Here is a 27,156-nt window from a genome sequence, read left to right on the forward strand (position 1 = left end):
CCTGTCTTTGCAGATTATATTTTAAGGTCCTTAAGAGCAAGAGCTGTCTCTTATTTTTCTTGTTCTGATTTATATGTCATCTATATTTTGGAGGACTGTGCCATGATAGTAGCTCAAAGTTTGTTGATTTATTGCTGTGAGCCTAGAGTGTTCTAAGATTGAGCTGTGTGATACTTAAAATGTTTTAAATGTTTCTTAATTCTTCCTAAATCTAGAAGCAAAAACAAAAAAGAGAAGAAGGAAGGAAAGGAAATGAAAGATGAAGGGAGGGGAAAAAATAGGAAAGAAAGATCAGCGCGGGGGGTGCTTAGTATATATCCTATCTTGCCTCACCCACTCATACACCTTTTGAAAATCTTTACTGATATTTTTGAGATTCTGTGTATTATAGGGGGCACATATTTGCTTAGCAAATGTGGGGGATCATTGTAAGTTTTAGGACTCTTAAGTTTGCAAAATTGCTAGTGATGTATGCATAGTTCATTCCAATTATCAAATAGGCTAGGAATCTCAGGCAAGTGTTACTGCATTCATTTTCATAAATGGAGGAGTCAAAGCAAAACAGATGTAAAGAAAAGTACAAGTAGAATCAGAATTATTACTGTTCTTAGTGTGATTTAGTTCAGGTCACTCACCTTTCTTTATAGGTCTAAAATTAAACTAATGCTTTAGTTCAGAGCTCTAATTCTTGTATGTAATGACTTAGATCCTTGCCAGAATGGAGGTTCCTGTGTAGATGGAGTGAATACTTTCTCCTGCCTGTGTCATCCTGGCTTTATTGGGGATAAGTGTCAAACAGACATGAATGAGTGTCTGAGTGAACCCTGTAAGAATGGAGGGACTTGCTCTGACTATGTCAACAGTTACACTTGCAAGTGCCAGGCGGGATTTGATGGAGTACACTGTGAGAACAACATCGACGAGTGCACTGAGAGGTGAGCAACACATACACTCAGGCACCATTGTCTTCCTGGAAAAAGAGGGAAAGGAGGGAAAACTACAGAGCACAGTGCTGGGATTGCAGGACGGGATAAGGTATCCACTTGGGTCCCATTCCATCGTCTACTCCTATTGCCCACTTCCTGATTCCCTGTAGATGTGTGGTTAGCAGGTCAAAGATCAGAGGTTGAAAAGCTTAGTGGGATGGACCACCATTTATTTCTAATGCTTAGGGAACAGGAAGAGTTATAATTCTGTTCCATTCTCCTCTTGGTCTCTTGTTCATTTCAGTTGACAATTTAAAAATTCCTTTTTTTTTTTACCCCCAGATTTGTCATCACTTTTTAGTAATTTCTAGGTGTTTTTTTTTCCCAACAAGTTTATTCTATTTCTTTTTCAGAAAGAAATCTAGAGTTAAGAGCTATTTACTTATCACTTTTCTTATAAATTAAATTGACTTGAGGGATAAAATGAAATGTGATACATGGAAACCCACTGAAGGACTGGGTAAAACCTGGAAACCTTCATTTTCTCTGGGAATCTCTAATAAACTCAGCCTTTTAAATACTCTTGTAACCTTTTTGGTTGTAGAAAGGAAGCTGGGACTCAGGCTGGTTGGCACCCAGTCTAATTTGGAAAAAGAAAATTTACTGGGTCTAGGAGTTTAGGATGCTCAGGAGTTTTTGCTTCTATAACATGTTAGATTCTAGGAACCTTACTTTTAAATAGCAGATCAGAGGTACCAGGTTACATAGCTGGCATTGTTCTCTCTGCTTCTCAGCTCCTGTTTCAATGGTGGCACATGTGTCGACGGGATTAACTCCTTCTCTTGCTTGTGCCCTTTGGGCTTTACTGGCCCCTTCTGCCTCCATGAGATCAATGAATGCAACTCTCACCCATGCCTAAATGAAGGAATATGTGTTGATGGCCTTGGTACCTACCGCTGCACCTGTCCCTTAGGCTACACTGGGAAAAACTGTCAGGTAATTAAATTTCGTCCTACTCAGAATAGCTGAATATTATACTTATTTCTCTTGTAAGCAGAATAAGCCCCTCCTAAAAGAAAATTCTGGGTCTCAGGGGAGATGTCCCTGAGATAAATCTGCATAACTTCTTAATAACTGGTAGATTCCAAAATGGTGGCACTGGCAAGATTATGCAGATTAACAAGCATGAGATTGTTGTAACAGCTAACCAAGAACTGCAGAGAAATACATATGGGAAATAAGCACATAGGTAGTATTCATGTTGGAAATACAAAAAAAAAAAAGAATAATCAAAATAAAGTTTTTAAAGTTTGGATACAATGTCTAAGGGAATAATAATAATTATTATGTTTTGCAGTGTTGTAATATTCTCAAAATCAAGCTGGTCATATGTTTTTCAATTTCAAATATGTAAATGTGCATTTTTATAGACTCTCAGAGCTAGCTAGGGCAGCCTTTCATTTCATGGAAAAAGAAACTGAGTCCCAGAGGGCAAAGCAACCATTCCAAGGTTGAATACCAAACAGCATGGTATTTAATTATTTTTTATTTTTTTAAATTAATTTATTTGACAGAGAAAGAATGAATTAGTGAGAGGTGGGGGGCAGAGGGAAAAGCGGACTCCCGGCTGAGCGCAGAGCCTGACATAGAGCTTGATGCAAAGATCAAGGTGGGGCTTGATCCCAAGACCCTGAGATCATGACCTGAGCCAAAGACAGACACTGATTGAGCCCTGCAGGTGCCCCACATTGTACTTAATTTTATGCTATTTTTACTTCTTAAACAATGATAGAATGATAGAATAACAGAACTCCAAAGAATTTAGGACTAAGTGGCCAATAAGGCTTTGGCTATATTGAATGTGCAAATAACTACCTCTGTATATTAAACACCTTGATGCTGATTCTGTGGATCAGAAGGACATTCTTCCTTGGGCTCTTGCTTCTTATCACAGTGTAAGGCTACATGTGCCAAGGGAGTGCTCCACCCATAACCACTGGCCCCTTCTTTGGCAAACGGTCCAGGAGTATAACCTTGCTCTCCCTGGGGTCAGGGCACCACATGTGAGTTATGGAGAAAGGGACTAGTCTGCTCAGATTCTTTCCCTCGTGTTTTGCGTAAGCCTGATTTTCTCCCCTCTAAAAAGGCTCTGTGATAGCTTTTAGGTTTATTAATAGGCTGTATATCCTTTTACTCATATTCACATGGACAGATTTGATTGAGATTGATGTAGATTTCTCCCAGATGATTAGCACAGGTGTTATGGACCTCTCTGACAGCAATAATTTCTTTCTTTTCTGGCTGTCTAAGGTGCCCACGGAACAGGACATAATCATAACGGAGGGAATAACTTTAACCTATTAGGCTCCCTCAGACTCTTAAACTTCTGTGGTGAAAACTTTAAATGGCTGAGCTAAGAAGATTTAGAATAAGTAAAATAATTGGATTACTGAGAGTGTTGGACTATTTTAAGACTTGACTGAGAGCTCTTTTTTATTGTTTTTATATTAGTGTGCTTTCTCTTGATTCTTAAAATGTAGTGTGATTTATTTTATTCTTTTCTGATACTTGGATGTTGATGTATGCTTCTGTTTCAGACACTGGTGAACCTCTGTAGTCGGTCTCCATGTAAAAACAAAGGTACTTGCATTCAGGAAAAAGCAGAGTCCCGGTGCCTGTGTCCATCAGGATGGGCTGGTGCTTACTGTGACGTGCCCAATGTGTCCTGTGAGGTGGCGGCCTTACACAGAGGTGAGCTCTGCCCTCTCAGACTGGGGTCACTCTGCCAAGTTTCAGCCAACTAATAGCATTTTAGGGCAGGTATTGTTACCATGGGAAGAGTGGACAGTGGTGGGTGAGTGAGGCTCTACAGAAACGGTCCCGAGATAGAAGGTGAAAGGGCAGAGGCACAGGCTTAGAGATTCCAAAAAGAAATGCATGTAAGAGGAAATGAAGACATATTTCACTTTCAGGACTTTTTTTTTTTTTTAAGATTTATTTATTTTAGAGAGAGAGAGAGCGAGGGAAGGGGAGGATATAGGAGGAGAGGGAGAAAGAATCTTAAAGTAGACTCCACACTCAGTGTGGAACCCAACAGGGGGCTCCATCCCACAACCCTGAGATCACCACCTGAGCTGGAATCAAGGGTTGGACGCTTAACTGACTGAGCCACCCAGGTGCCCCAGGGCTGAGTTTATTTTCAACATAAATCTGGTTCTAAGGGTTGTGAAGTAGATGAGAACACACTTAGTTGGTCTGAACCTGACATGCTGTGTGCTCTTCTGTGATGTTTCTTTCTGTACTCGGCTTCCTAGGGGTGTCCACTGACCACCTGTGCCAGCACTCCGGCATCTGCATCAATGCTGGCAACTCGCATCACTGCCAGTGCCCCCTGGGCTACACTGGGAGCTACTGTGAGGAGCAGCTCGATGAGTGCTCATCCAACCCCTGCCAGCATGGGGCCACCTGCAGGGACTTCATTGGCGGGTACAGATGTGAGGTAAGATAAGCCCCCAGAGGTCAGAGACCTCCCGAAGATGGCAGAACTGTCGTGAGCACTAGCATACTGATTTAGCTGCTTGTGACTTTTTATGAGTCACCATTTTTTTTTCTTTACCGTCACCATTACGCTATTTACCACCACCATTTGTTTCAGTCCCCTTGTGTAATAAGTTCACAGGGCTCCAGTAAGGTATTTCTATAGAGGTCTAGAACCATTCCCTGAAGCCAACATTCACTGCCAGAGTGAGTTTCACAGGCCAGCAGTTCAGTGGCCCCTGGGACATCCCTGAATAGCAGCTGATATAGGAGAAGCCACTTTGAAGTGTGTCCTGAAGTTGTCTAGCCTGTTCCATGTAGCATCACACCAAGTATGATGTGTATATATTTGAGGAAGTGTGTATCTTTTAAGGAACATATTGCTCTAATGGCCGGGCTGATAATGGTCAGAGCAAGATGTCAACAAAACATTGGAAACTTGAATTTGACACCAATTCAGGCCACGCAGGAACACTGAGAGAAGTCGTACTTCTCATAAATGAGCCAGAGTTGGCCTCTTTATATTAGCCCGCAGTTATTCCTTCATGCGGGCTGGGACCTGTTAGTTCAAACACCATCGGTGCCAAACTCAAATTTTCACAGATCCGGTTGTTTTAAAAATAGCCCTAAAAGCCAATTTTTAGCCATTTAGAGCCTTTTTTGCGTTGCATATCCTGCAAAACTGCACCCAGTATCTGCAAACCATAGGTAAGCCGCAGGACTTAAAGACCCCAAGCCAGTGCTGCCCTTCAAAGATCTCTGACCCAGAGACTGGCCTGGCTGCTGAGTGACATCACCGACCATGTTAGTTCCCTCTCAGTTACTCCCTTTCCTTGGAATTCACTTGCGCTCCTCTCCTTCCCCTCCTCTCCACTCTGGACAATCTCATGCTGCAAGGGATGGCCTCACATGCAAACTTGTCAAAGCATTGCCCAATAAAGCCACTTCATGGTCAAGGTCTTTTTCCCTGACCAGCCCTGAAATCCCTCAAACCCCTATAGCTACCACGTTAACTAACACTCCGCCCCCATCCCTTTCTCAACCAGTTTCTCCTACGTATGTGTGGTTTCCTGAATCTAGAGATCAATAAATGCAGTGTGTTGACTACTGTCCACACTTTGATTGGACTGAGTCACAGGGTCCTCATCACACACCAAGGAATGCATATTTTAAAGATGGGAAAACCTGCATTGAGGAGCGATGAAAGTTTTGCACAGGGGTCAACCCTGAAATATCCCTCAGAATACTGAGTTCTTGCCTTCACTATAAAGTGGCTTTTCAGCTGGAAGATGTAAATGACAGTAAGCTGCAAGTTGGCCCTGCGCAGGATGATTGGTGGAGCGTGTGGCTGTGCCAGAGAAGCATCCAAGCGGTGCCAGAGAAGCATCCGAGAGCTGGGTGGGGGCAGGGAGTGGGCAAAGGTATATGGCAACCTTCCAGACCTCATTTGCTCTGGTGGTCTGTTTCTAGCAATGGTCCAGTGTTTCTTCCTTTTTGCTTGCTCCTATCAGTGTGTCCCAGGATATCAGGGCGTCAATTGCGAGTATGAAGTAGATGAGTGTCAGAATCAGCCATGCCAGAACGGAGGCACCTGTGTCGACCTCGTGAACCATTTCAAGTGCTCCTGTCCACCAGGCACTCGAGGTATGCAGTCAGCCCTACCCGTCTCCATCTAGGGCATTTTCTTAAGTTATAAGCCAGTTTTTAGGATAGAAGAGATTTAAAAATTGTTTTATTTCAGTACTCCGAAGCTTTGCAACCTGGCCTGGGGGCACCTGCAGTTCCAGGGCAGGGGCTCGCTGTTCTGCCTATCTCTACTGCTTTGCTTCAGGCTGAGGTTGAGCTCGTTCTCACTTGGTAGGTCGGTCTATTACTGCTGGTCCCATGCTGATGGGAGGAGAGGCCTCAGTGTTCATTTGTCTAGCAGTCCCTAATTACCAGATGTTCTGTGAAAGTAGGATTACACAGTGGTTTTGTTTTTTACCATCCTGTTTTCAATTTAGTTTGTAGTTAGGCAATATATGCACAGGCCCAGATTTTATATATAGACACACACACCAATATACATGCAGCGAAAGCATAAGGTGAAAAGTCTGTTTCTGTTCCCCTTCCCCATACCTAGTTCTCCCCTCCCACCAACAAGGAACCTCCACTTTATTTTATTTTAGTTTCTTCTGTATCTTCTAGAGTTTTCTTTTTATGTGTCCTTTAGAGTGTGTTTTTATTTTTTCAAATTCAAATTCAATTAATTAACCTAATCTGTATTATTAGTTTCAGGGGATAGAGTTCAGTGACTCATCAGTTGCAAGATTTCTTTATATGTATTTAGAAGCCAAATACAAAGATATTTTTATTTACCCCACTCCTATTTCTTACTCTTGCACTTGATTTTTTTTGTACTTAATTGGTTATGTTTCCATATTAACTTATAGAACTTCCTTAATCTTCTTCACCCAGCAGAATTCCCTTGTAGCTTAATATATTGAACCAATATCATAGTAATAGAAATTTGGGTTTCTTGAATCTGTATATATGTAGATAAATTTTCAGAAATGGAATTGCTGGATTAGAGAATTATGTACATTTCTGGTTTTGATCTATATTTCTGTATCATAGCATATGACCATACTGGCTTCTCAGTGTGGATGAACATATTCTCACCTATGAGTCCTTGATTTTCCTCTTTCAGTGGTTTCTCTATTTGTATCTATATTCTTTTTTCCCATTACATTGTTCATCATAATATTTTACAGAGATTAACTGTGATACAAAATATTCTTGATATATTGGTTTTTGTCTTTGATTTTCTTTATGATTTTTTTCATGCAGAGTTTTTTTTTTATTTTTTTAAAATTTATTTATTTATTTTGAGAGAGAGCGAGAGAGCATGGGGGAGAGGCAGAAGGAGTGAGAGAATCTCAAGCAGACTGCTCTGAGTGCAGGGACCAAAGTGGGTCTCAATCTCATAACCCCGAGATCATGACCTGTGCTGAAACCAAGAGTCGGTTGCTCAACCTACTGATCCACCCAGGCACCCCTGGAGCTTTTTTTTGTTGTTTTTAATCAGATTGGATTTATTAACCTCTTTTAATGGCTTCTGCGTTTTGAATCCTAGTCAGCAATACCTTCTAGACTTTAATATCATTAAGGAATTCTCCCATATTTTCTTCAGGTACTAGAATACTGTTGCACTTTTTCCCTATGGCTACTGATTTGTCCCAACAAAATTTATGGGATATTTCACTTTTTTAAAATATTTTATTTATTTATTCATGGGAGACACAGAGAGAGAGTGAGGCAGACACAAGCAGAGGGAGAAGCAGGCTCCAAGCAGGGAGCCCAATGTGGGACTGGATCCCGGAATTCTGGGATCATGCCCCACGCCCCAGGCATCCCAATATTTGATCTTTTTTACAATAATTGGAGACGGCAACTATATCAAATTCTACATACCCTTGTGTATTTGGGTGTTTTTCTGGACTTCTTTTGTTTGTTTTGTTTTCTTTATTCTGTTAATTTATCAATCCCACTCTGTTTTAATTATTAAGGATCTTTGATTTCAGCGTTTTCCAGGCTAGGCTTATACTTTCTTTCTTTCATATAATTTTAGAATCAGATTGTCTATTAACAAAATCCTGGTGGCATTTTTTTATTGGGGTCACTTTAAATTTATGAATCTGTGTGGGGAAACTGGCATCTTTCTTTACCATGAGGAATCTCCCTAACCAAATGATAACATCTTTTTATTTATTCAGATCTCCTTTTGTATCTTTCAGGACTATTTTAAAGTTTTCATGTAGGCCTAGTACATTTCTTCTTAAGATTATTCCTATAATTTTGTCTTTTGCTATTGTTATTGAAAAAGAGGTCTTTTCTTCCTTTATTTTTTTTTAAGATTCTATTTATTTGAGAGAGAGCATGAGTGGGAGGAAGAGCAGATAGAGAGGGACAAGTAGACTTCCCACTGAGCATGGGGACTGAAGTGGGGCTCCATCCCAGGACCCAGATCATGACCTGAGCCAAAGTCCAGACACTTCCCTGACTAAACTAGTCAGGCACCCCTCTTTTTCCCTTTTAATAGTCTTGCTTATATTAGTGTATGCTGCAAATGCAAGTGGGAAGAATACAGAACTGTTTTCCTTTTATAATTTTTTGAATCATTCATGGAATCTTCTCTAGAATTGTCAGTTGATTTCTTTTGTACTTTCTCAAAAATATTTATGGATATTCATATTAGGTGACTCATTTACATCTGTAGTATATTAAATAAGTTCTATTTTAAATGGAATAACCTTTGTGTTCTTAACAGATTTTCCCTATAATTTTCAACAGTAAGAAACAAGTACACATTATTTTACAGAAAAGTCAGTGAGTCTAAAACTTTTAAAAAATCCCGCAACACTTAGTCCAGTTCTTACCAATATTTTTATGTACTTATAATCTATGTATTGTTATGATAGCCTCTTTTGAACTGGTTTTTATAGTTTGAATAAAAGGCATGAATTAATGAGAAATTTACTGGGTCTCTCTTGAGCTCCAGTTTCCTTGTCCCTCAGGTGGGATGAATAATGCCAGCTGGTGCACAGGGGACCACTTTGGGGGGCTGTGTGGGAGAGTACCTATGATGACCTGAGCATATTCTTTCCTTCACCCTTACTGGTCACCGGGGATGACGGCAGCTACCATGGATCAAGAGTGTGATTTGCCCCACCTGACCTGAAAGGTCCCATGGCAGGTGGAGACATGTCATCAGCATAGCTGCAAAGTGCCATAAAGAGTGACTCTGTTTTGCAGGAAAGAAGTATTCTTAAGAATGTCATCATTCTCTGTCTCTTCTCTCTTTCCTCCAGGCCTGCTTTGTGAAGAGAACATTGATGACTGTGTTGGGGGTCCCCACTGCCTCAATGGTGGTCAGTGTGTGGATAGGATTGGGGGCTACAGTTGTCGCTGCTTGCCTGGCTTTGCGGGAGAGCGGTGTGAGGGCGACATCAACGAGTGCCTCTCGAACCCCTGCAGCTCTGAGGGCAGCCTGGACTGCATCCAGCTAACCAATGACTACCTGTGTGTCTGTCGCAGTGCCTTCACTGGTGAGAGCTTCTCCAGTGCCCCTGCACTCTCCCTTGGTGGGCCTTTGAATGAGGAAATTGGGCCCTGAGTGTCATGTTCCAGACCCAAGTGAAACTTTTTTTCTTACATTGGAAAGACTAGACCAGATTAATTCAGAGGTCCAATTTTTCCCTAGGCCTGTGCTTCATGGATGTTGTAGTCCACCTCTGCCTTTTTTTTCTCTTTTATTATACATTGATTATATCAGACTAGCAGAAATACAGAAAAAAATTGAATGTTGGGAGTGGTTGAGCAAAATAGCCCTTTTTAATTGGGGCAAAATACACATAACATAAAGTATACCATTTTAACCATTTTTAGTGCACAATTCGGTGGTATTAAAAACATTCACATTGCCGTGCTGCCAACACCAAATCCATCCACAGAAGTCTTTCTTCTGAGGAAAATAATGTCTTGTGTTCAGAAACCATACATCTACTCTGCTTTCATCACCCTATCTCCTTTTGCATGTAATGACCTGGGTTACTGGGTAGTCACTGCCACGGTAACCTTTCTATATCTGGGACCCAGAGAGTATTAGAATCTTTTAGGTCATCTAAGAGGAATAGGTCTAAATTGGGGTATGTTAAAGCAAAAACCAGTTCATGAGGGTATGCACTAGAAAATTGTAGGGGTATGACCTGCACAGGTAAGAGTTGGCCATACTCCTAAGTCCCTTCTTAGGTTTCTTTTTCATCACAGATCATAAAGATGACCAAGTCCTGCTTCAGAATAGAGGCTTGTCCTAGGTCCTTAACTAGTTACCTCTGAAGATGGGCAGCTTGGTGACTTTATGGGACTACAGTAATATCTAACGTTGTCAGTGTCATCAAGATGCTTAGATTAGAAGTTTGCTTGGCATTTCTGGAGTCATTCCAGACCTTATGCTGTAGTAGTATTCCTTAGGAGTCAGATAATAGGCAACAGTAGTCACCTTAGTAGTAATTTGGCAAGTTGGATTCTGCTGTATTGTGACCCCATCTCTAGGCTTCCTTCCTTCCAATTTTAAAGACATACTTTTAAGAACATTGGTAATTTATGAAGAATGGGAGGGATTTTGCACTACAAATGATGCCTGGATGTGATGTCAAAAGGGAAACAGTCCATTATGAACATCATACCTATTGAGACAATTTTGGATGGAATATGAGCAGTCTGTCCTACAGCCTCATATTAGCCACGAGATGCCTGGGAAGCCAGAGAAGCAAAACTGGCTGCTGCTTCTTTCATTGCCTCTGAGGCTTCCTTTATCTGGAAGGACTGACAAGCACTTACAAAGAAAGTGGGAAACAGATGAAGGACTGAAGACCACCTTGAATTAGGTCCCACCACCAGGAAGTAGTGGTGATGCATTTTCCACACTTGTGATTGAAAAGAATCCTTCGAGCTCATCGGTTGTAGTTATTGTAGGATGTAGTTGTTGAGATGAACATTGAGGAGCTATCTGCCCCCTGATTCCTAGGTGCACATGATGGCTGCTCTTGGGTAGTGGCTGCTGCTGTGATTTGAAGAGAAGGTACCTGTAACCCCTGCCTCTTAATTCTGGCTGACCAAAATTATTACTATTTTACTTTCTTTTTGAAAGCCCCTCTTCTCTTTATCAATGGCTGTGGGCCAGACAGGGTCCATCTCCTGCTATTTGCCAGGAGCTGTGTCTCCAGGTCTCCCCTCGGTTTCAGTTGCTTACTTCACTTTATCATGCAGCAGTGGCCTTGAGGTGCCTTCTGTTTTGGAACTGTTCCTAGAGGAAATTAACTCTGCAAAAATTAAGTTGTACTTTAAAGCAGTGCTGATCAGATTACAGAAAGGCTAGAAAATGATTGAAAAGAGATGTTATGCATGAAAATTCTCTGTAAGCTACAAATCACCACTTGGATGTATTGGCCCAGTGTAGACTCTTCTGTGAAGGTGACAGTTTTAACAAAATGCACTGAACAGTTTTAGTGAATATTTCTTTTGGCTTATGTAAGCTAAAGTATCTTCAAAGAAAAGAAAAGCTGAGTCCTTTTTTCCTTTTCTTTTGGTCGGGGTAGAGTGATTTTTAATGTCCACGTACATACTGTTTTGTGAGTCTATTTTTGGAGTGTATGCCACATACATTTACTGTGTGCACAAGACATATGGGGGTATTGGCCTGAGCCAGTGGCGGTCCAGTAAGTTTTTCTCATCTTCTCATGTTCCCTTAGGCTTAGGACTGCACTCACACCTCTTGCCCCATCCCTCACCGTTTGGCTAGCTCCCATCTCAGCAGCACTCTGTTCAGTAATATGCAGTTACTACTTCTGCCTTTTAAAACTCCTTTCCATTCTCTGCTTTGAGGTCGTCACTGTGAAACTTTCATCGATGTGTGTCCCCAGATGCCTTGTCTGAATGGGGGGACGTGTGCTGTGGCCAGCAACATGCCTGATGGTTTCATTTGTCGTTGTCCCCCGGTAAGTGCCGTGTTGTCTATTTAAGGGGCGTGCTATCTTTCATACGATCTGGACAAAGCCCAGATTAAAACTGGTTTTTCCAACCTCTATCTGGAACTTTCTTGGTGGGGAGATTTCTCAATTTTAGCTCCTTCACAAAAGTGCTGAGGTTTCCCATTTAAAGCTGTCAAGATACTCCCAGACACAGTGAGTTCCCTAACCTGTGACTCTCAGTCTTTGGAAGCACTAAGAGAAATCCACAGGAAGTAGTGGAATGTTCCCTTGAAAACAAGACTACTGTCTCAGGCTTTTGGGTCCTGTGCCAGAGGGTAGTCTTGCCCCTAGATTGGGGCAGAGTTGTTTGGAAATGCTACTCTACTTACATTCCTTAGCAGGGACTATTTGGGAGCAAGCTGTTTGTTACACTAGAAGGAAGCCTGTTTTCAGCCCTTTGCTCTGCCAACTCTTTGGCCTCTGCCAGAGGCTAAAACCTCTCTAAAACAGAGATCACTACGTGTGAGGACACACCAAAAGGAAACCTGTGCAGTACCCTTGGTCTGGCTGAGCAGGAAATACAAGAATAGAGTGACATGGAAAGCTTTAGATGTCCCAGATTCCTGAAATAACTTTCCCCCTACTAAAGCGATTATGTGAATGGTAAGGAAGGTTAGGGAAGGTGCTTATTATGTCACCTGAGTCTTATCTCACCTATGACCTGTGGACTTAATTTCTGGAAGCAAGCTCTTAAAGCAAGAGAATTCTACATTCATCCCGTGGAACTTTCATCTCTGACCTTAGGTTGACTTGAAGAGGCTCCTTCCTAGAACATGGCACAGGAGGCTACATGGAGGAATCTTAGCCATGTGTCTAATCTTTATCTTCCTAGAGGTGTGGCAGAGAAGGGATTAGGAGGAAAAATGAGGCCTGCTGTCCTCATTTGTTCACTGATCTCCACAGGGATTCTCCGGAGCGAAATGTCAGAGCAGCTGTGGACAAGTGAAGTGCAGGAGAGGAGAGCAGTGTGTGCACACGGCCTCAGGACCACGCTGCTTCTGCCCCAACCCCCAGGACTGTGAATCAGGCTGTGCCAGTAGTCCCTGCCAACACGGGGGTAGCTGCTATCCTCAGCGCCAGCCTCCTTACTACTCTTGCCAGTGTTCTCCACCATTCTGGGGTAGCCATTGTGAACTTTACATGGCTCCCACCAGCACCCCTCCTGCCACCTGCCTGAGCCAGTATTGTGCCGACAAAGCTCGGGACGGCGTCTGCGATGAGGCCTGCAACAGCCATGCCTGCCAGTGGGATGGGGGTGACTGTTCCCTGACCATGGAGAACCCCTGGGCCAACTGCTCTTCCCCACTCCCCTGCTGGGATTACATCAACAACCAGTGTGATGAGCTGTGCAACACAGCGGAGTGCCTTTTTGACAATTTTGAATGCCAGGGGAACAGCAAGACATGCAAGTAAGGGTCCAGGGTTCCCAGAAGCTGAGGGAGACTATCACTAACACACCTCAGTTCCTCGTTCTTGCTCCTAACCACTCCGGGGCTTCAGCTCAAGCTGCCTCTGCTTTTCAGACTGGCGCCCTGAGGCCCTCTTCCTGGTGTCAGCCTTGCCCCGTCGCACGCTGCCCTGTGCTCTCCCTTGCTGACAGAGGTCCAGGAATGCTCACGCGCAGCCACCCTCTCTCTGCCTCTCTCTGCCTTCTCACCTGCTGCCTCTCATGACCTCCTAGGGAAAATAACTTTTGGAAGTCGTGTTACCCATTCCCAGGCAGCTTCTCACATAACCTGCCTGCAGGATGAATGGAAAGGTCTGTACCTCTCTGTGTTCACCCCAATCCTTTCTCTTAAACAGGGTTTCCCCATCTAGATTTATCAGAAAGCATAAGCCAGATCAGGCCACTTAACCCCCCTGGTCGTCACTGGCAATTACAAGGTGCTTTATGGTTTACATAGTAACTTTACATAGCAACTTTCCTAGCAGACATCCCATTTAATTTAACCTCAGTGAGTTCTCAACAACTTTATGAGACATAGATACTGTTAGTGGTCTTTTACGGGTGAGGGAATTGAGAGCTAGGAGGTTAGAGAACTCGTCAGAGTCCATACAGCTATTGCTGACTCCCAAGCTCTTCATTGAGCCAGTGTGGCAAGTCATACCAATAGCAAAACTATCAATGGGTAGGAGTGAGGAGGAGAGTGGAGATGAAATAGTTTGTGCATCTTTTAGGTTTGGGGACTTGATTTCCTTTTCTCAGATTTGAAGGAGGCTGTATAATTTAGATCTGGTGTCTTGTATAGGACACCTACCTACCTTCCAGAGCTAGGATTCAGTCCTGTTTGTGAAGGGAATGGGTCCTCTGTAGAGCCCTGATGATTCAGTTCCTGGAAGCACATTTTACTTCTAAAAGCTCATTGTCAACTCACCAGGCACAGTGGATAAAAAAAGAGAGGAAGTGTGTCCCTGGTTGATTTTTGTTTCAGGTATGCAGCTTTATTTACAAAGCTGACTTAAGATTACCAGCTGCCTGGGGGGCTGGAACCCATGCAGCATACTGGGCACAGTGCAGTTTCTCCTTTGAGGAACGCTCACTGAAAGGAAGTGGTGTAGATTATATGGACTCTGCGCAGTTGGGGATAAGAGATTGGACAAAGGGATCTCATCTGGGCCACAGAAGATAGGTAAGGAAAGCCACAGCAGTTCCAAGTAGAAAACCAAATAGCCCTGTAGTCTATTCTGAACTGTTTCCTTGTTCTCTCCCTCTTCTGCTTCTCCTTGTCTAGGTATGACAAATACTGTGCAGACCACTTCAAAGACAACCACTGTGACCAGGGATGCAACAGTGAGGAGTGTGGCTGGGATGGGCTGGACTGTGCTGCTGACCGGCCAGAGAACCTGGCAGAGGGGACCCTGGTTATAGTGGTGCTCATGCCCCCAGAGCAACTGCTCCAGGATGCCCGCAGCTTCTTGCGGGCACTGGGCACCCTGCTCCATACCAACCTGCACATTAAACGGGACTCCCAGGGGGCACTCATGGTCTACCCCTATTATGGTGAGAAGTCAGCTGCCACAAAGAAGCAGAGGATGACTCGCAGATCCCTTCCCGGTGATCAAGAACAAGAGGTGGCTGGGTAGGTTTTTGGTTTTTGGACCTCTTAAAGCTTAATTCTTAATTTCTCAAAGCTTGTAAAGCCAAGTACTTTGATACACAGAAGTCATAACAACCTAAATGACTAGCTCAACCTAAAAATGCAGAGCTCAAACAAGTAGAACAGCCCACCAAGTACAACAAATTCATTATGCCGGTTACTGTGTTTAAGGGTGAAGGTTTGACTTGGTCTTGGTATCCTAAGAAGTACGTTGGAGCAAGCAGAAGGCAGGATGTCAGGGAGGCCTCCTCAAATGTCAGAACCTGTACCCGTTGCCAGGGTTGCCTCAAATCCCCTTAGTACTTACTGACTCCTCTTTTATATTAATCTTGTCTTCTGTACAAGGCACTGCATTTATTATAGAAGTCTCTGTAATGATCTTGAATTGTTCTGTCACTGCACCCCACTATTGGTTGGTGTGTCCCATGACTTTTGACTCTGTACCTAGCTAGGATCCAGATGCAGAGAGAAAGGAGAATAAGGACCAGCTTTACCCACTTTCCTCACTTGGTCTTGCATTGCTTTAGTCAGAAGGTGCCAGGAATGTGAAACATAGTCCAAGAGGGAATGAGAATTAGTGATTAGGATCTAAAGGGACAGGGTCTTAGTTTCTGAGTTCTTTTGGAGGCACCATCACAGAGGTGGAGAGCCTAGTGTAGAAGGTGAGGAAGGAAGGCTTATGTCATCCTTTCCAACTTGACTTGGTTGACTGACACTCTTCTGTTTTATTCACCATTTCCCCTTTTCCTCTTTCCCCTTGGCATCCTACAGCTCTAAGGTATTTCTGGAAATTGACAACCGCCAGTGTGTTCAAGATTCAGACCAATGTTTCAAGAACACAGATGCAGCAGCAGCTCTTCTGGCTTCTCACGCCATCCAAGGGACCTTGTCCTACCCTCTTGTATCTGTTGTCAGTGAGTAACAGTGGTGTTAAGGAGAAGGTTTGGAGAAGGGGAGGTGTTACTTGAGGGCAGTGAGGAAAGGGCATGCCTTTCAGTGTGCAACTCTGTTTTTCAGGGCTGGTGTGGTCAGTCAGTCCATGCCCTTTAAATGAATTTTATGCTAATGTTGAGAGGTTTATTCAGCACTTTCCCTCTCCCTCTGCACTTCCAGGTGAATCTCTGAATCCAAAACCCACTCAGCTTCTTTATCTACTTGCTGTCGCTGTCGTCATTATCCTATTTATTATCCTGCTGGGAGTTATCATGGCCAAAAGAAAACGTAAGCATGGCTCCCTCTGGCTGCCTGAAGGTTTCACCCTTCGCCGAGACTCCAGCAATCACAAGCGTCGTGAACCAGTGGGACAAGATGCCGTGGGGCTGAAGTAAGATGGTTTGCCAACAAGCTACTATTCACAATAGTAATAAGCAGGGATAAATCAGAAAGGAGATCTTGTTGAATTAGAATTTTAAATTTCAATCTCTGGCCACACCACATTACCATACTTGACTGTGATTCTGAATTCCTGCTGAGTGACTATCAAATAACTATTCTGTACATACTCAAGCGATGGTGCTTGGCTTCTGTGTTGAGGCACACTTTTGTTGTAAGCTCTTGATCCATGGGAAAGAAAAGGATGCCTACTCAGGCAACGGGACATAAAATACTGCCCATCCTTCCTGGGCCAAGGCCCCTGAAAGTCTTTAAGGATAGCCATGGCAAAAAGGATTGAAAACATGATATTAGTTTATAATAACCTGTGTTCTTGTTTTTCCCCTTGTTAATCTTGTCCTATCAGAAATCTCTCAGTGCAAGTCTCAGAGGCTAACCTAATTGGTTCTGGAACAAGTGAACATTGGGTTGATGATGAAGGGCCCCAGCCAAAGAAAGCCAAGGTAAGCTGGCCATGGTACAACCATCATTGTCAGCCACTATCTGGTCACATTTCAGATTTCTGTCCTTTGGTATCTAGAGTCCTGAATGGGAGAAAAGGGTAATAGTCTTTGTATGCCGCCAGGCAATGGCTACTACCCCCAGTTGTCTTGAAAGCCAGGAATCGTTAGGTCATCAGTGGCCTTGGGTTTCCTGCATATGCATTTCATTAAGAACTCTTTAAAAATAATAAAACAAGTGAGCTTACTTCCTTAAGAATCATGCTGATGGTAGCTGAATAAGGATTGATGTGTGTAAGTAGCTATTTCCTTTATTGCTAGATCTCTCCCTTATCCTGTCTGGATACTCCTCCTTCTGGAAAGGAAGGTGCAGTTACACAGTAGAAGAAATCCAGTGACCATTGAGTTTAGAGATTCTGAATCTTGAGCCCAGGAAACTAAAACCATATAGAAGTAAGAGGTAGATCGGGCTGAAGCTGATGTGAAAAAGGAGACAATCCTTCCATAGCTCTACATGACTGGGATATGCATATATCCATGGATAGTCTAAAGCAACTTGAAGATATGCATGCTTGAGGAATACAGGCATGCGGTACGGCATGATGGTTAAGAACATTGCTTTAGTTGCAATCAGAACTGGATTTAAATCCAAAACTCTGTTACTTGGTAGCTGGAAAATGACTTAACCTCTTTGTACCTACTTATCCTTATCTCTAAAATAGGGAGTTGTTGTGAAGATGAAATACGGCAATACATATGAAGCATCCTACCCATTTTCTACCACATAGTAAATATTCAATAAAGGGGAGCTGCTTTTAAAACTATAATAGTAATTATTGCCCAATAGTTATTTCCCTGGGTCCTAGCTATGCGCTGGGCACTGTGTGTTAAGTACAGGTAGGTGATGTTGAACAAGGTATGTTTTCTTGTTCTCATGAACCTATAGCGGTAGAAGTTGCCATGTAGTGCCTTGTAAGCACTTAACACATAGTTAAGTAAAGGTAAGCAGAGGGTGCTTTTTGAGACCCACAAGAGAAATTAAAGTCTAATTCTATTGGAAGGAATGGTAGGAGTTAGACAAAGAATCAGGACAGGACATGGCAGATAGAGAGGGTCCAACCCAGGCACAAGTCCAGAGGAAGGAAATGGTGCTTTGGGAATCTACAGCTTGTATATTTGGTAGGCAAAATAGATGGTATATTAAGGCTGAAGCCTGTAATTTGGGATGGGCAAGTTGGGAGAGTTGTACTGATAGCACAGAAGAGGGTGACAGGAACCACCTCCTGGGAGCAACAGGAAGCTGGTGTGGATGATGCACCCTAAAGGGTAGAGTAGAAAGAGAGAAATGGGTAGAAGACTCTGGACTGGCTTCTTGTCTGCAGCTCCTGATGGTGGTCCAAGTCAACAGGCAGCATTCTTGCATTGTTTTCCCCTGTCAGGCTGAAGATGAAGCTTTGCTCTCAGAAGAAGATGATGCCATTGATCGACGTCCATGGACACAGCAGCACCTTGAGGCTGCAGATATCCGCAGGACACCATCACTGGCACTCACTCCTCCACAGGCAGAGCAGGAGGTGGACGTGCTGGATGTGAATGTCCGTGGCCCAGGTCAGCACCCTCAAGCCTCCCCCTTTCCACCTGCCATGCCTGCCTTTGGTTCTGTGTTGCGCCTGTTCTTGCCCCACTCAGTGATATGCTCTTTGCCAATTGCACAGAATAAATCACCGAGGAAATGAATACTTAGGGAATACAGGCTTGCAGAAATTAAAAACCTATATGAGTAGGGAAGGATTTTGTATTGCCTCATGTACAGCATGCTTGGGAATAGGTATGCTGATTTAATGGAAAAGATTTTAGTAGGATAATATAGTAGAAATAATATCCCAAAGCAGAGGGATAGAAGATTAATTTGGTTGATACCTTAGTGCATATCATTCTGTTAATACTGGACATTTTAAAATATGGCCCCACTTAAAATAGCATAGTACTTAGGAACTTAAACAGAAAGACTCATTTAACTTAGAAGAGAGCCCAGCTTAAAAAGACTTACTTTACCATTACTCTTCACAGAAAGGACTCTTATCAGAGGAAAAGTAGATGGCAGATGTAAAACTAATTGCCAATTACCACGAGAAGCCGGGGGATTTTTTTCCCCATAAGAATAACTATTCAAATGGAACTATTCCAATAGTTTGGTTAATTGAACATTAATATCCTTCTTCTCCTTGAATACTTTTTGAAAAATTCCTTTCTTATAGATGGGTGCACCCCATTGATGCTGGCTTCTCTCCGAGGAGGCAGCTCAGATATGAGTGATGAAGATGAAGACGGAGAAGACTCTTCTGCCAACATCATCACAGACTTGGTCTACCAGGGTGCCAGCCTGCAGGCCCAGACAGACCGGACTGGTGAGATGGCCCTGCACCTTGCAGCCCGCTACTCCAGGGCTGATGCTGCCAAGCGTCTCTTGGATGCAGGTGCAGATGCCAATGCACAGGACAACATGGGCCGTTGCCCTCTCCATGCTGCAGTGGCAGCTGATGCCCAGGGGGTCTTCCAGGTAAAGAACAGGAGTAGGGCTGATTCTCCATGGATCTATAATGTTTTCTCTTTGCTAAGGCACTGAAGATCCAATTACATTTCATTCAAAAATTCTTTGAGAGAATAGGGCAGGTGATGGAGTCATGCTTGCTGGATGGGAAAGCAGGAAAAGAATGGTGGCCAACTGACTTAACAGCCAGATAGCAATAGAGCCAACCAGATCACACCAGTCCTCTGATTCTTAGCCACAGTCCTTTTTGATGTGCCAAAATGCCTCCCAAGTGAATGGATCAGATGGAAGTGGTACCTGATATATAGCTTTTGACTACTATCAGCTCTCCCTTTGTAGATTTTTCTGGCTACATGCTGCTCCTTGGTGGTTTTCTTGACATATATTCACAGTGTATTCCTTGATGCCCTTTTATTTTACCCTTGTGAGAAAACTGGAAGCATTCTGATTCATCTTAAAACTATACACCATATTTTCCCACATCCCTCCTTTCTTTAGGAAGTAGAAGACATGAACCATTGTCTCTTGAGCACCCATTTGTTCATTCATTCATTCATTCATTCATCCATTTATTCAACGTTTATTGATTGAGGATGATAGAATCTTGGACACAAAGATAGCAAGCATTCCCTGCCCTCCAGGAACTTACAGTGTAGCATTAGCTCTGATGCTCTTGTTTGTTCACTTAGCTTCATTATTTTCTTCTATCAAGGCAACTCTCTTTTCTGTACTTTCTTATCTTCTAGATTCTGATCCGCAACCGAGTAACTGATTTGGATGCCAGGATGAACGACGGCACTACACCGCTGATCCTGGCTGCCCGCCTAGCTGTGGAGGGAATGGTGGCAGAACTAATCAACTGCCAAGCAGATGTGAATGCAGTGGATGACCATGGTAGGGCCGAGAGGCAGGGAGTCGGATTCTTGCCTGCAAAGCATGCCTTGCTTCTAAGGGGAAAATCATTACACAATCTTTAAAGAGCTGTCCCAGATTTGAATCCACTGCAGATTCTTTCATTCATCTGTTTTTTCTTTCAACATTGTAAGTTCAGAGAACTAAGCCATTGGGAAGTTCCTAGACAAAGGTGGGAAGGGATTTTTAGTGAAGGTTCTTGGATCTCAAAGCCAGTCTGTAAAAGGCTTGCCTCTGTAGGTTCCCAGGCATATCACTCTCGATATGAGGACTTGTGAACTGACTTCCCTAGGGCCTTATGAGCAATATCTTTTTTTTAAATAGATTTTCTTTATTTATTCATGAGAGACACAGAGAGAGGCAGAGACACAGGCAGAGGGAGAAGCAGGCCCCATGCAGGGAGCCCGATGCAGGACTCAATCCCAGGACCCCAAGACCACACCCTGAGCTGAAGGCAGATGCTCAACCACTGAGCCACCCAGACATCCCTTGAGCAATATCTTAAATAGACATTCCGGTGTGTGATAAATAGGTTATTGTCCTCAGTGTGCTGGTTCTGGCTTGTGGAGGACGTGGGTACCATAGACAAATGACCCTTTAACCTATATGTCTTCTGAAGGCTAGGCAGCCTTTTTTAAAAGTATTTTTAGAACTGAATAAAAAGACAACACTTCAGCTTTTTTTCCACAGGCCCCACAGACAACTGGCTTGCTGCTCTCTGGGAAGGTCAAAGTTTCCTTGTTTAGGTCATGATGCTTCCTTATACCGGGAGTAGGACATGTCCCTCTACTCTGTCTTCTTGTAAACATATTTTTCCCTGCAGGGAAATCTGCTCTTCACTGGGCAGCTGCTGTCAATAACGTGGAGGCAACCCTTTTGCTGTTGAAAAATGGGGCCAACCGAGACATGCAAGACAACAAGGTAAAATCTGGGCTCTGAGTTGGAGGTCAGACGGAGTAGTGCCTCAGATTATAAAGCCTTCCCTTTTGTCCTGTAGCTCCTCTTGTGAGGAGTATACACATAGAGGGAGGCAGGTTGGATGGAAACTGGCCCCGGAGAGCTGGAGGGGAGGGCATTGGGCTCACCCAGGGAAGTGTGAAGAGTGAGTCCTCTGCCTCCACAATATTCAGTCTGAACCAGGTCATCCTATAAATAACGTCAGTGTCGCCTTCTCTACCTTTTGCCTTTTTCACCCTGGCCTTTCTCCTGGTTATCTGTTCTGTTTACACTCAGTTCCTTTTCTCTTGTTCATTTTCATTTTCTTTGCTGTGGCTTTTGTTTTCTGTCCTGGGACACCATAGCGTTTTGCTATTTGCTCTTCTTCCTCTGAGTCTTAGGTCATGTTTGCCCTCTCTTGCTCATCTTACCTTCTCTTGTTTAATTTCTCTTTTCCCTTACTTTAATTCTTTCTTGATCATGTTTTGTTTCCTTTTGCTTTCTCTTATTTTCCTGCTTTAGGTTCTTCCCCTCCTACCTTTTTTATTTCTAACTTCTTTCTTTTCCTCTTGGAACTCATTTTGACAAGCTCAGTGCCCTTTTAAGCAAATCTTTGTCTCAGGGGCATGCTTTATTTCATACATTACCAACTAAGGAGACATTGGGCAAAATTGATTCTTGGAAGGAAGAAATAATCTTACTCTTTCTATATATATAGCTACATATATCCATTCAGTGCATAAGCAGATAGACGTTTTATCTGTGGTATTAAAATTTCTAACAGGGAGAAAAAAATGTCTACGAGATTATTAATAACAAAAAGTTTGAGAACCCTGGCATATTCTCAAGAGCGTTGCTAATTTTAATTGGCCTTTTCTGTAGGAAGAGACACCTCTGTTTCTTGCTGCCCGGGAGGGAAGCTATGAAGCAGCCAAGATCCTGTTAGACCATTTTGCCAATCGGGACATCACAGACCATATGGATCGTCTTCCCCGGGATGTGGCTCGGGACCGCATGCACCATGACATCGTGCGCCTCCTGGATGAGTACAATGTGACGCCAAGCCCTCCAGGCACTGTGCTGACTTCTGCACTCTCACCTGTCATCTGTGGGCCCAACAGATCTTTCCTCAGCCTAAAGCATACCCCCATGGGCAAGAAGCCTAGACGGCCCAATACCAAGAGTACCATGCCTACCAGCCTCCCTAACCTTGCCAAGGAGGCCAAGGATGCCAAGGGTAGTAGGAGGAAGAAGTCTCTGAGTGACAAGGGTCAGCTGTCTGAGAGCTCAGTGACCTTATCCCCCGTTGATTCCTTAGAGTCTCCTCACACATATGTTTCTGACACCACATCCTCTCCAATGATCACATCCCCTGGAATCTTACAGGCCTCACCCAACCCTATGTTGGCCACCGCTGCCCCCCCTGCCCCAGCCCATGCTCAGCATGCACTGTCCTTCTCTAACCTGCATGAGATGCAGCCGTTGGCTCATGGTGCCAGCACTGTGCTTCCCTCAGTTAGCCAGCTGCTGTCCCACCACCACATTGCTCCCCCAGGCAACGGCAGTGCAGGGAGCTTGGGTAGGCTCCATCCTGTCACTGTTTCGGCAGATTGGATGAACCGCATGGAGATGAATGAGACCCAGTACAATGAGATGTTTGGTATGGTTCTGGCTCCAGCTGAGAGCACGCATCCTGGCATACCTCCCCAGAGCAGGCCGCCTGAAGGGAAGCACATAACTACCCCTCGGGAACCTTTGCCCCCCATTGTGACTTTCCAGCTAATCCCCAAAGGCAGTATTGCCCAACCAGCAGGGACTCCCCAGCCTCAGTCTAACTGCCCTCCACCTGTTGCAGGCCCTATGCCCACCATGTATCAGATTCCAGAAATGGCTCGTTTGCCCAGTATGGCTTTCCCCACTGCCATGGTGCCGCAGCAGGATGGGCAGGTTGCTCAGACCATTCTCCCAGCCTATCATCCTTTTCCGGCATCTGTGGGCAAGTATCCCACACCACCTTCACAGCATAGTTATGCTTCCTCAAATGCTGCTGAGCGAACACCTAGTCACAGTGGTCACCTCCAGGGTGAGCATCCCTACCTGACACCATCCCCAGAGTCTCCTGACCAGTGGTCAAGTTCATCACCCCACTCTGCTTCTGACTGGTCAGATGTGACCACCAGCCCTACCCCTGGGGGTGCTGGAGGAGGTCAGCGGGGACCTGGAACACACATGTCTGAGCCACCACGCAGCAACATGCAGGTTTATGCATGAAAGAGCCTGCCTCCAGTGTAGGGACAGAGCTGCCTATTATAAATGCTGCTGAGGAACAAATGAAGGTCATCCGGGAGAGAAATGAAGAAATCTCTGGAACTAGCTTCTGGAGGCAGGAGAAAGAAGATGCTTTTATCTTTTAGATAATGCAAGGGAAGCAATTTTGTCAGCTTCACTGGCTATCTGCAGGATTGGGGTGGGGGGAACATGGCTCTTTTAATCTTTTACCCATCAAGCCAAGTTTGTGGAAATGCAAAACAAATATAAGACCTGGGACCATGTTTACTCTTTTCTTTTGGAGAAAAGAATGGATGCCTATTGTAGCCCAGACATTCTTGCATCTTGGGCTGCATTTTAAGCCCTGGGGGTGTCTGCCATATCCTTGAGAAGACTCTACAGTACAGTCCTTTTGGGCTTGGACCCTGGAATTCTGCCTAAGTTGACCTGTCTCATCTTACCTTCCTTGGAAATTCTTTTGACTTCGTTTGGTGCTTTACATTTTGCACCTCTCTGTGGTTGTGCAGCCCCACCCACCGGCATGTTACAGGACAAGACCTTTGTGCTTTTAATCATTCCTTTTCTGGAAAGCAACTTCACCCTCCTTTCCCAGTGTCCCCAGGAGTCTCACAGGGTTTGCTTTGGTTGTAGTTCTCAGCATATACCTTTCAAGTATGTTTCTTTAGAAAATGAATCTATTGCAGTCTCTTATGTAATATCATTCCTAGAAGAGGAAGGGGAGCAAGATAGTTTTCTTTGAACCCATCCTGGGGACAGAAGACCCTTTGAAAAGACTGCCTTAATTCTCTTGCCTGCATGCAGGGCTTTCTATAAACTTTACCAGGAAGAGGGATGAGAATTTTTTCTTTTCTATTTGTGGACCTAGTCAGTGTGAAGTTTTGTTGTTGGCAGTGCAGGTACTGTGCCCCCCTAAACAAAACAAAACTAAGATTTGGAGTGTCAGAATGACCAAGAGACACGTTAACTCATGGGAGAAGTGGTTACCACTAACAAGACCCTTCCTGCCTACCATTCCACTGTCAGCTTGTGTGAAACGTATTTGTTCCCAGATCTCAGAACCCCCAGCCTGCTTCACTCACTCATCCAGCAGGGGAAGCTAGCCTTAGCTGTTGAGCCTTTCCTTCCAGGTATCTCCATAGAAGACTATGTCTCAAACGATGCTCCCTCGCCACTGAGAACTGAATTCTGCTTAGCTGGAGGGATCCCATGACAGCTGTGTTCCTTTTGTGGTGCGGTTGCAGTCTCCTTTCTGACTGTTTGCCTGCTCACCAGGCTTCCCTCTCCACAGCGTGCTCGGAGTTATTTGTGCAACTAAGTAGGTTCTTGCCAAACACATGGGTTTTCTATGTTCAAGCAAGCTGGCCTGGTTTTCTAGGGTCCTCGCCAGCCCTATTAGAAAGTTGAAACCATGAGGCAGCCTTTGCTGTTTGTTGCTACCATTTTTTTCCTTTATGGCAGTCATGACATTCCCTTTTAGGCAATGAATGTAGAAGCTTATCGGGACATTTTCCTTTCCTAGATTCACTTTCTAGATGATGATGGACAATGAAAGACTTAACTGTCTTTATCATGCTCATGCTGAGATTGTGATTATATTGTACTTGAGTCTGCTTCCTGCATTTGTGGTCTTGGCACCTTCCATGACCCCCTGTCAAGGGCAGAAGCATTCTAGTCAACACTAGAAATAGGAGGAAAAGTTTTCTTCCTCTTCTCCCTGAGTCAGCTAATAGTTGGTCCTGTGATCATACTGTCATCTCTACCTGGTGCTATGATGTCATGACACCTGGGAAATTAGTTCTGCTGGGGCATTTTGTAGATATTGACAGGGAAATTTCCTATTCTGTTTTGGTTTGAATGATGGTCTTTATTCCTTCCTTGGCTAGGAGTGCTCATCAGAGCATCCCACTTAACCTGATTTCTCTGTGGCCTCCTGTATAACCCCTAGATGTCTGTTAACATGACAATCTACAGATTTTTTTTTCAGTCCTGCCCAAGTTCATCAAGCCAACAAAAATAATTAGTTCTGCCTCAATATGAACATACTGTTTGTTCATTCTGTATTTTATTTGTCATGTGGCAACTCAACCAGTCCTTTCATAGTGTGTACCATTTTATCTTCTGAATACCGACTCTCTATCCTTGGACCCATTGTTAATTCAGATGGGGAGAACTTCTCTGCATGGACCACTGTGAACCCCACCACATATGCCCCTCTCTGTTATTCCATCTCATCCCCATTACCTGAAAGTATCAGCCTCTGACCCAACAGCTTGGATCCTCTCTGGCCTCCTCCCTCCCCAGCCACAGTGTAGGCCTAACTTGCTTGTTTCTCCTTCTTGGGATTCTTAGGGCTTGGGGGAAGGGGATGTGAAAGCTGCCATTACATACAACAGGCTTCAGTATTGAGGAAGAAGACACTGCCTTTCAAGCATTTATCAATCCCTTAGATTTTGAGAACCTTGAGTTGTATAGCACCTAATAAAAGAGAAGGTGAGTTGGAGAACCACTTTCTCATTTGGCTTCTGAATTAGAGACTAAGTTTTTATAGGATGTATCTTTTATGCCATGTATAGATCACCTTCCTTCCCCTATCATTTTTGGTTTATTTTTATTTTTATAAATTCTTCCTTTGACTCCTCTTCTGTCTACCTTTGGGGATAGATTTTTCTGTTTGTTTCTTCTGTTTTGTGTTAAGCATCATTTTCTGACTTACATGTTGGTAAGGGAAGGAAAAGTGTAAGGGAAAGAGAGAGTGAAAGACTTTGATGTATGCAATCAACCGTGATGCTCAAGCCCATTATACTATCTTGTTATTATATTTGCTGGTGCACAATTCTTGCATAGAAAAGAACCAAAGGTATGTTTTGTTGGCAGGCAGTTTGGAGATTGTGGTTTTAACCAACACATTGAATGTATAATGATCATTTGAGAGGACACAGTTAAAAGACCTGATGCTCCCACTTGTAACTGTTTGGTACTATGGCGCTCCTTCCTTGTGTACATTTCTCTTAAAAGTGATATTATATCTGTTTGTATGAGAAACCCAGTAACCAAGAAAAATGACTGCATGTTCCTAACTATGACACAGTAAGGAAAATGCACAATGTTTTTACTTTTCAAAGTTTCATTCAAAGTAGTTAAGATGAAATTCATATGAAAACATTTTTATCACAAAATAAAGATTACATGTCAAACTCTGTGGCATTGCAGTTTTTATTTTCCATTCCTGTGTCCCTGGTCTTGCGATTATATACCTGATGATGTCAGAATTTGCTGAGAGATAAATAATTTTCTTTTCATTCTGAATCCCACAAAGCCCAGCACTAGGAATCTTTTTCTTTCTCCAGACAGATTACAAAGAAATACTTTTGAGGAAAGAAACTTCGTCAAACAGAATGCATCACAAGACAGAGTCACTTTTCTGTTTACTAGTTGGTGACAAATCGACACTTGCTCAGGACAGAGTGCCTTCCAGTGGAGATGGAGTGTGTTTGCTAAAGCCAG

The 27,156-nt window shown here is 43.6% G+C and overlaps 1 protein-coding gene across 1 annotated transcript in view; it reads left to right on the forward strand.

The window, feature by feature from the left end:
- The window catches only part of NOTCH2 (notch receptor 2), a 160,664-nt gene extending 133,818 nt beyond the window's left edge, over positions 1 to 26,846 (forward strand). Inside the window, exons 18-34 of the mRNA XM_072769558.1 lie at positions 707 to 935; positions 1,721 to 1,922; positions 3,524 to 3,677; positions 4,241 to 4,425; positions 5,975 to 6,107; positions 9,314 to 9,550; positions 11,889 to 12,001; positions 12,938 to 13,443; positions 14,767 to 15,114; positions 15,904 to 16,046; positions 16,246 to 16,456; positions 16,871 to 16,967; positions 18,404 to 18,572; positions 19,223 to 19,524; positions 20,262 to 20,409; positions 21,251 to 21,348; positions 22,246 to 26,846. Coding sequence (XP_072625659.1) covers positions 707 to 935; positions 1,721 to 1,922; positions 3,524 to 3,677; positions 4,241 to 4,425; positions 5,975 to 6,107; positions 9,314 to 9,550; positions 11,889 to 12,001; positions 12,938 to 13,443; positions 14,767 to 15,114; positions 15,904 to 16,046; positions 16,246 to 16,456; positions 16,871 to 16,967; positions 18,404 to 18,572; positions 19,223 to 19,524; positions 20,262 to 20,409; positions 21,251 to 21,348; positions 22,246 to 23,634 — 4,664 coding nt within the window. The 3' untranslated portion in view covers positions 23,635 to 26,846. The remainder of the gene's footprint in view (positions 1 to 706; positions 936 to 1,720; positions 1,923 to 3,523; positions 3,678 to 4,240; positions 4,426 to 5,974; positions 6,108 to 9,313; positions 9,551 to 11,888; positions 12,002 to 12,937; positions 13,444 to 14,766; positions 15,115 to 15,903; positions 16,047 to 16,245; positions 16,457 to 16,870; positions 16,968 to 18,403; positions 18,573 to 19,222; positions 19,525 to 20,261; positions 20,410 to 21,250; positions 21,349 to 22,245) is intronic.
- Positions 26,847 to 27,156: the final 310 nt, after the last annotated feature.

Source organism: Canis lupus, chromosome 12 (genome assembly GCF_048164855.1).
Source record: "Canis lupus baileyi chromosome 12, mCanLup2.hap1, whole genome shotgun sequence".
NCBI classification, from domain to species: domain Eukaryota; kingdom Metazoa; phylum Chordata; class Mammalia; order Carnivora; family Canidae; genus Canis; species Canis lupus.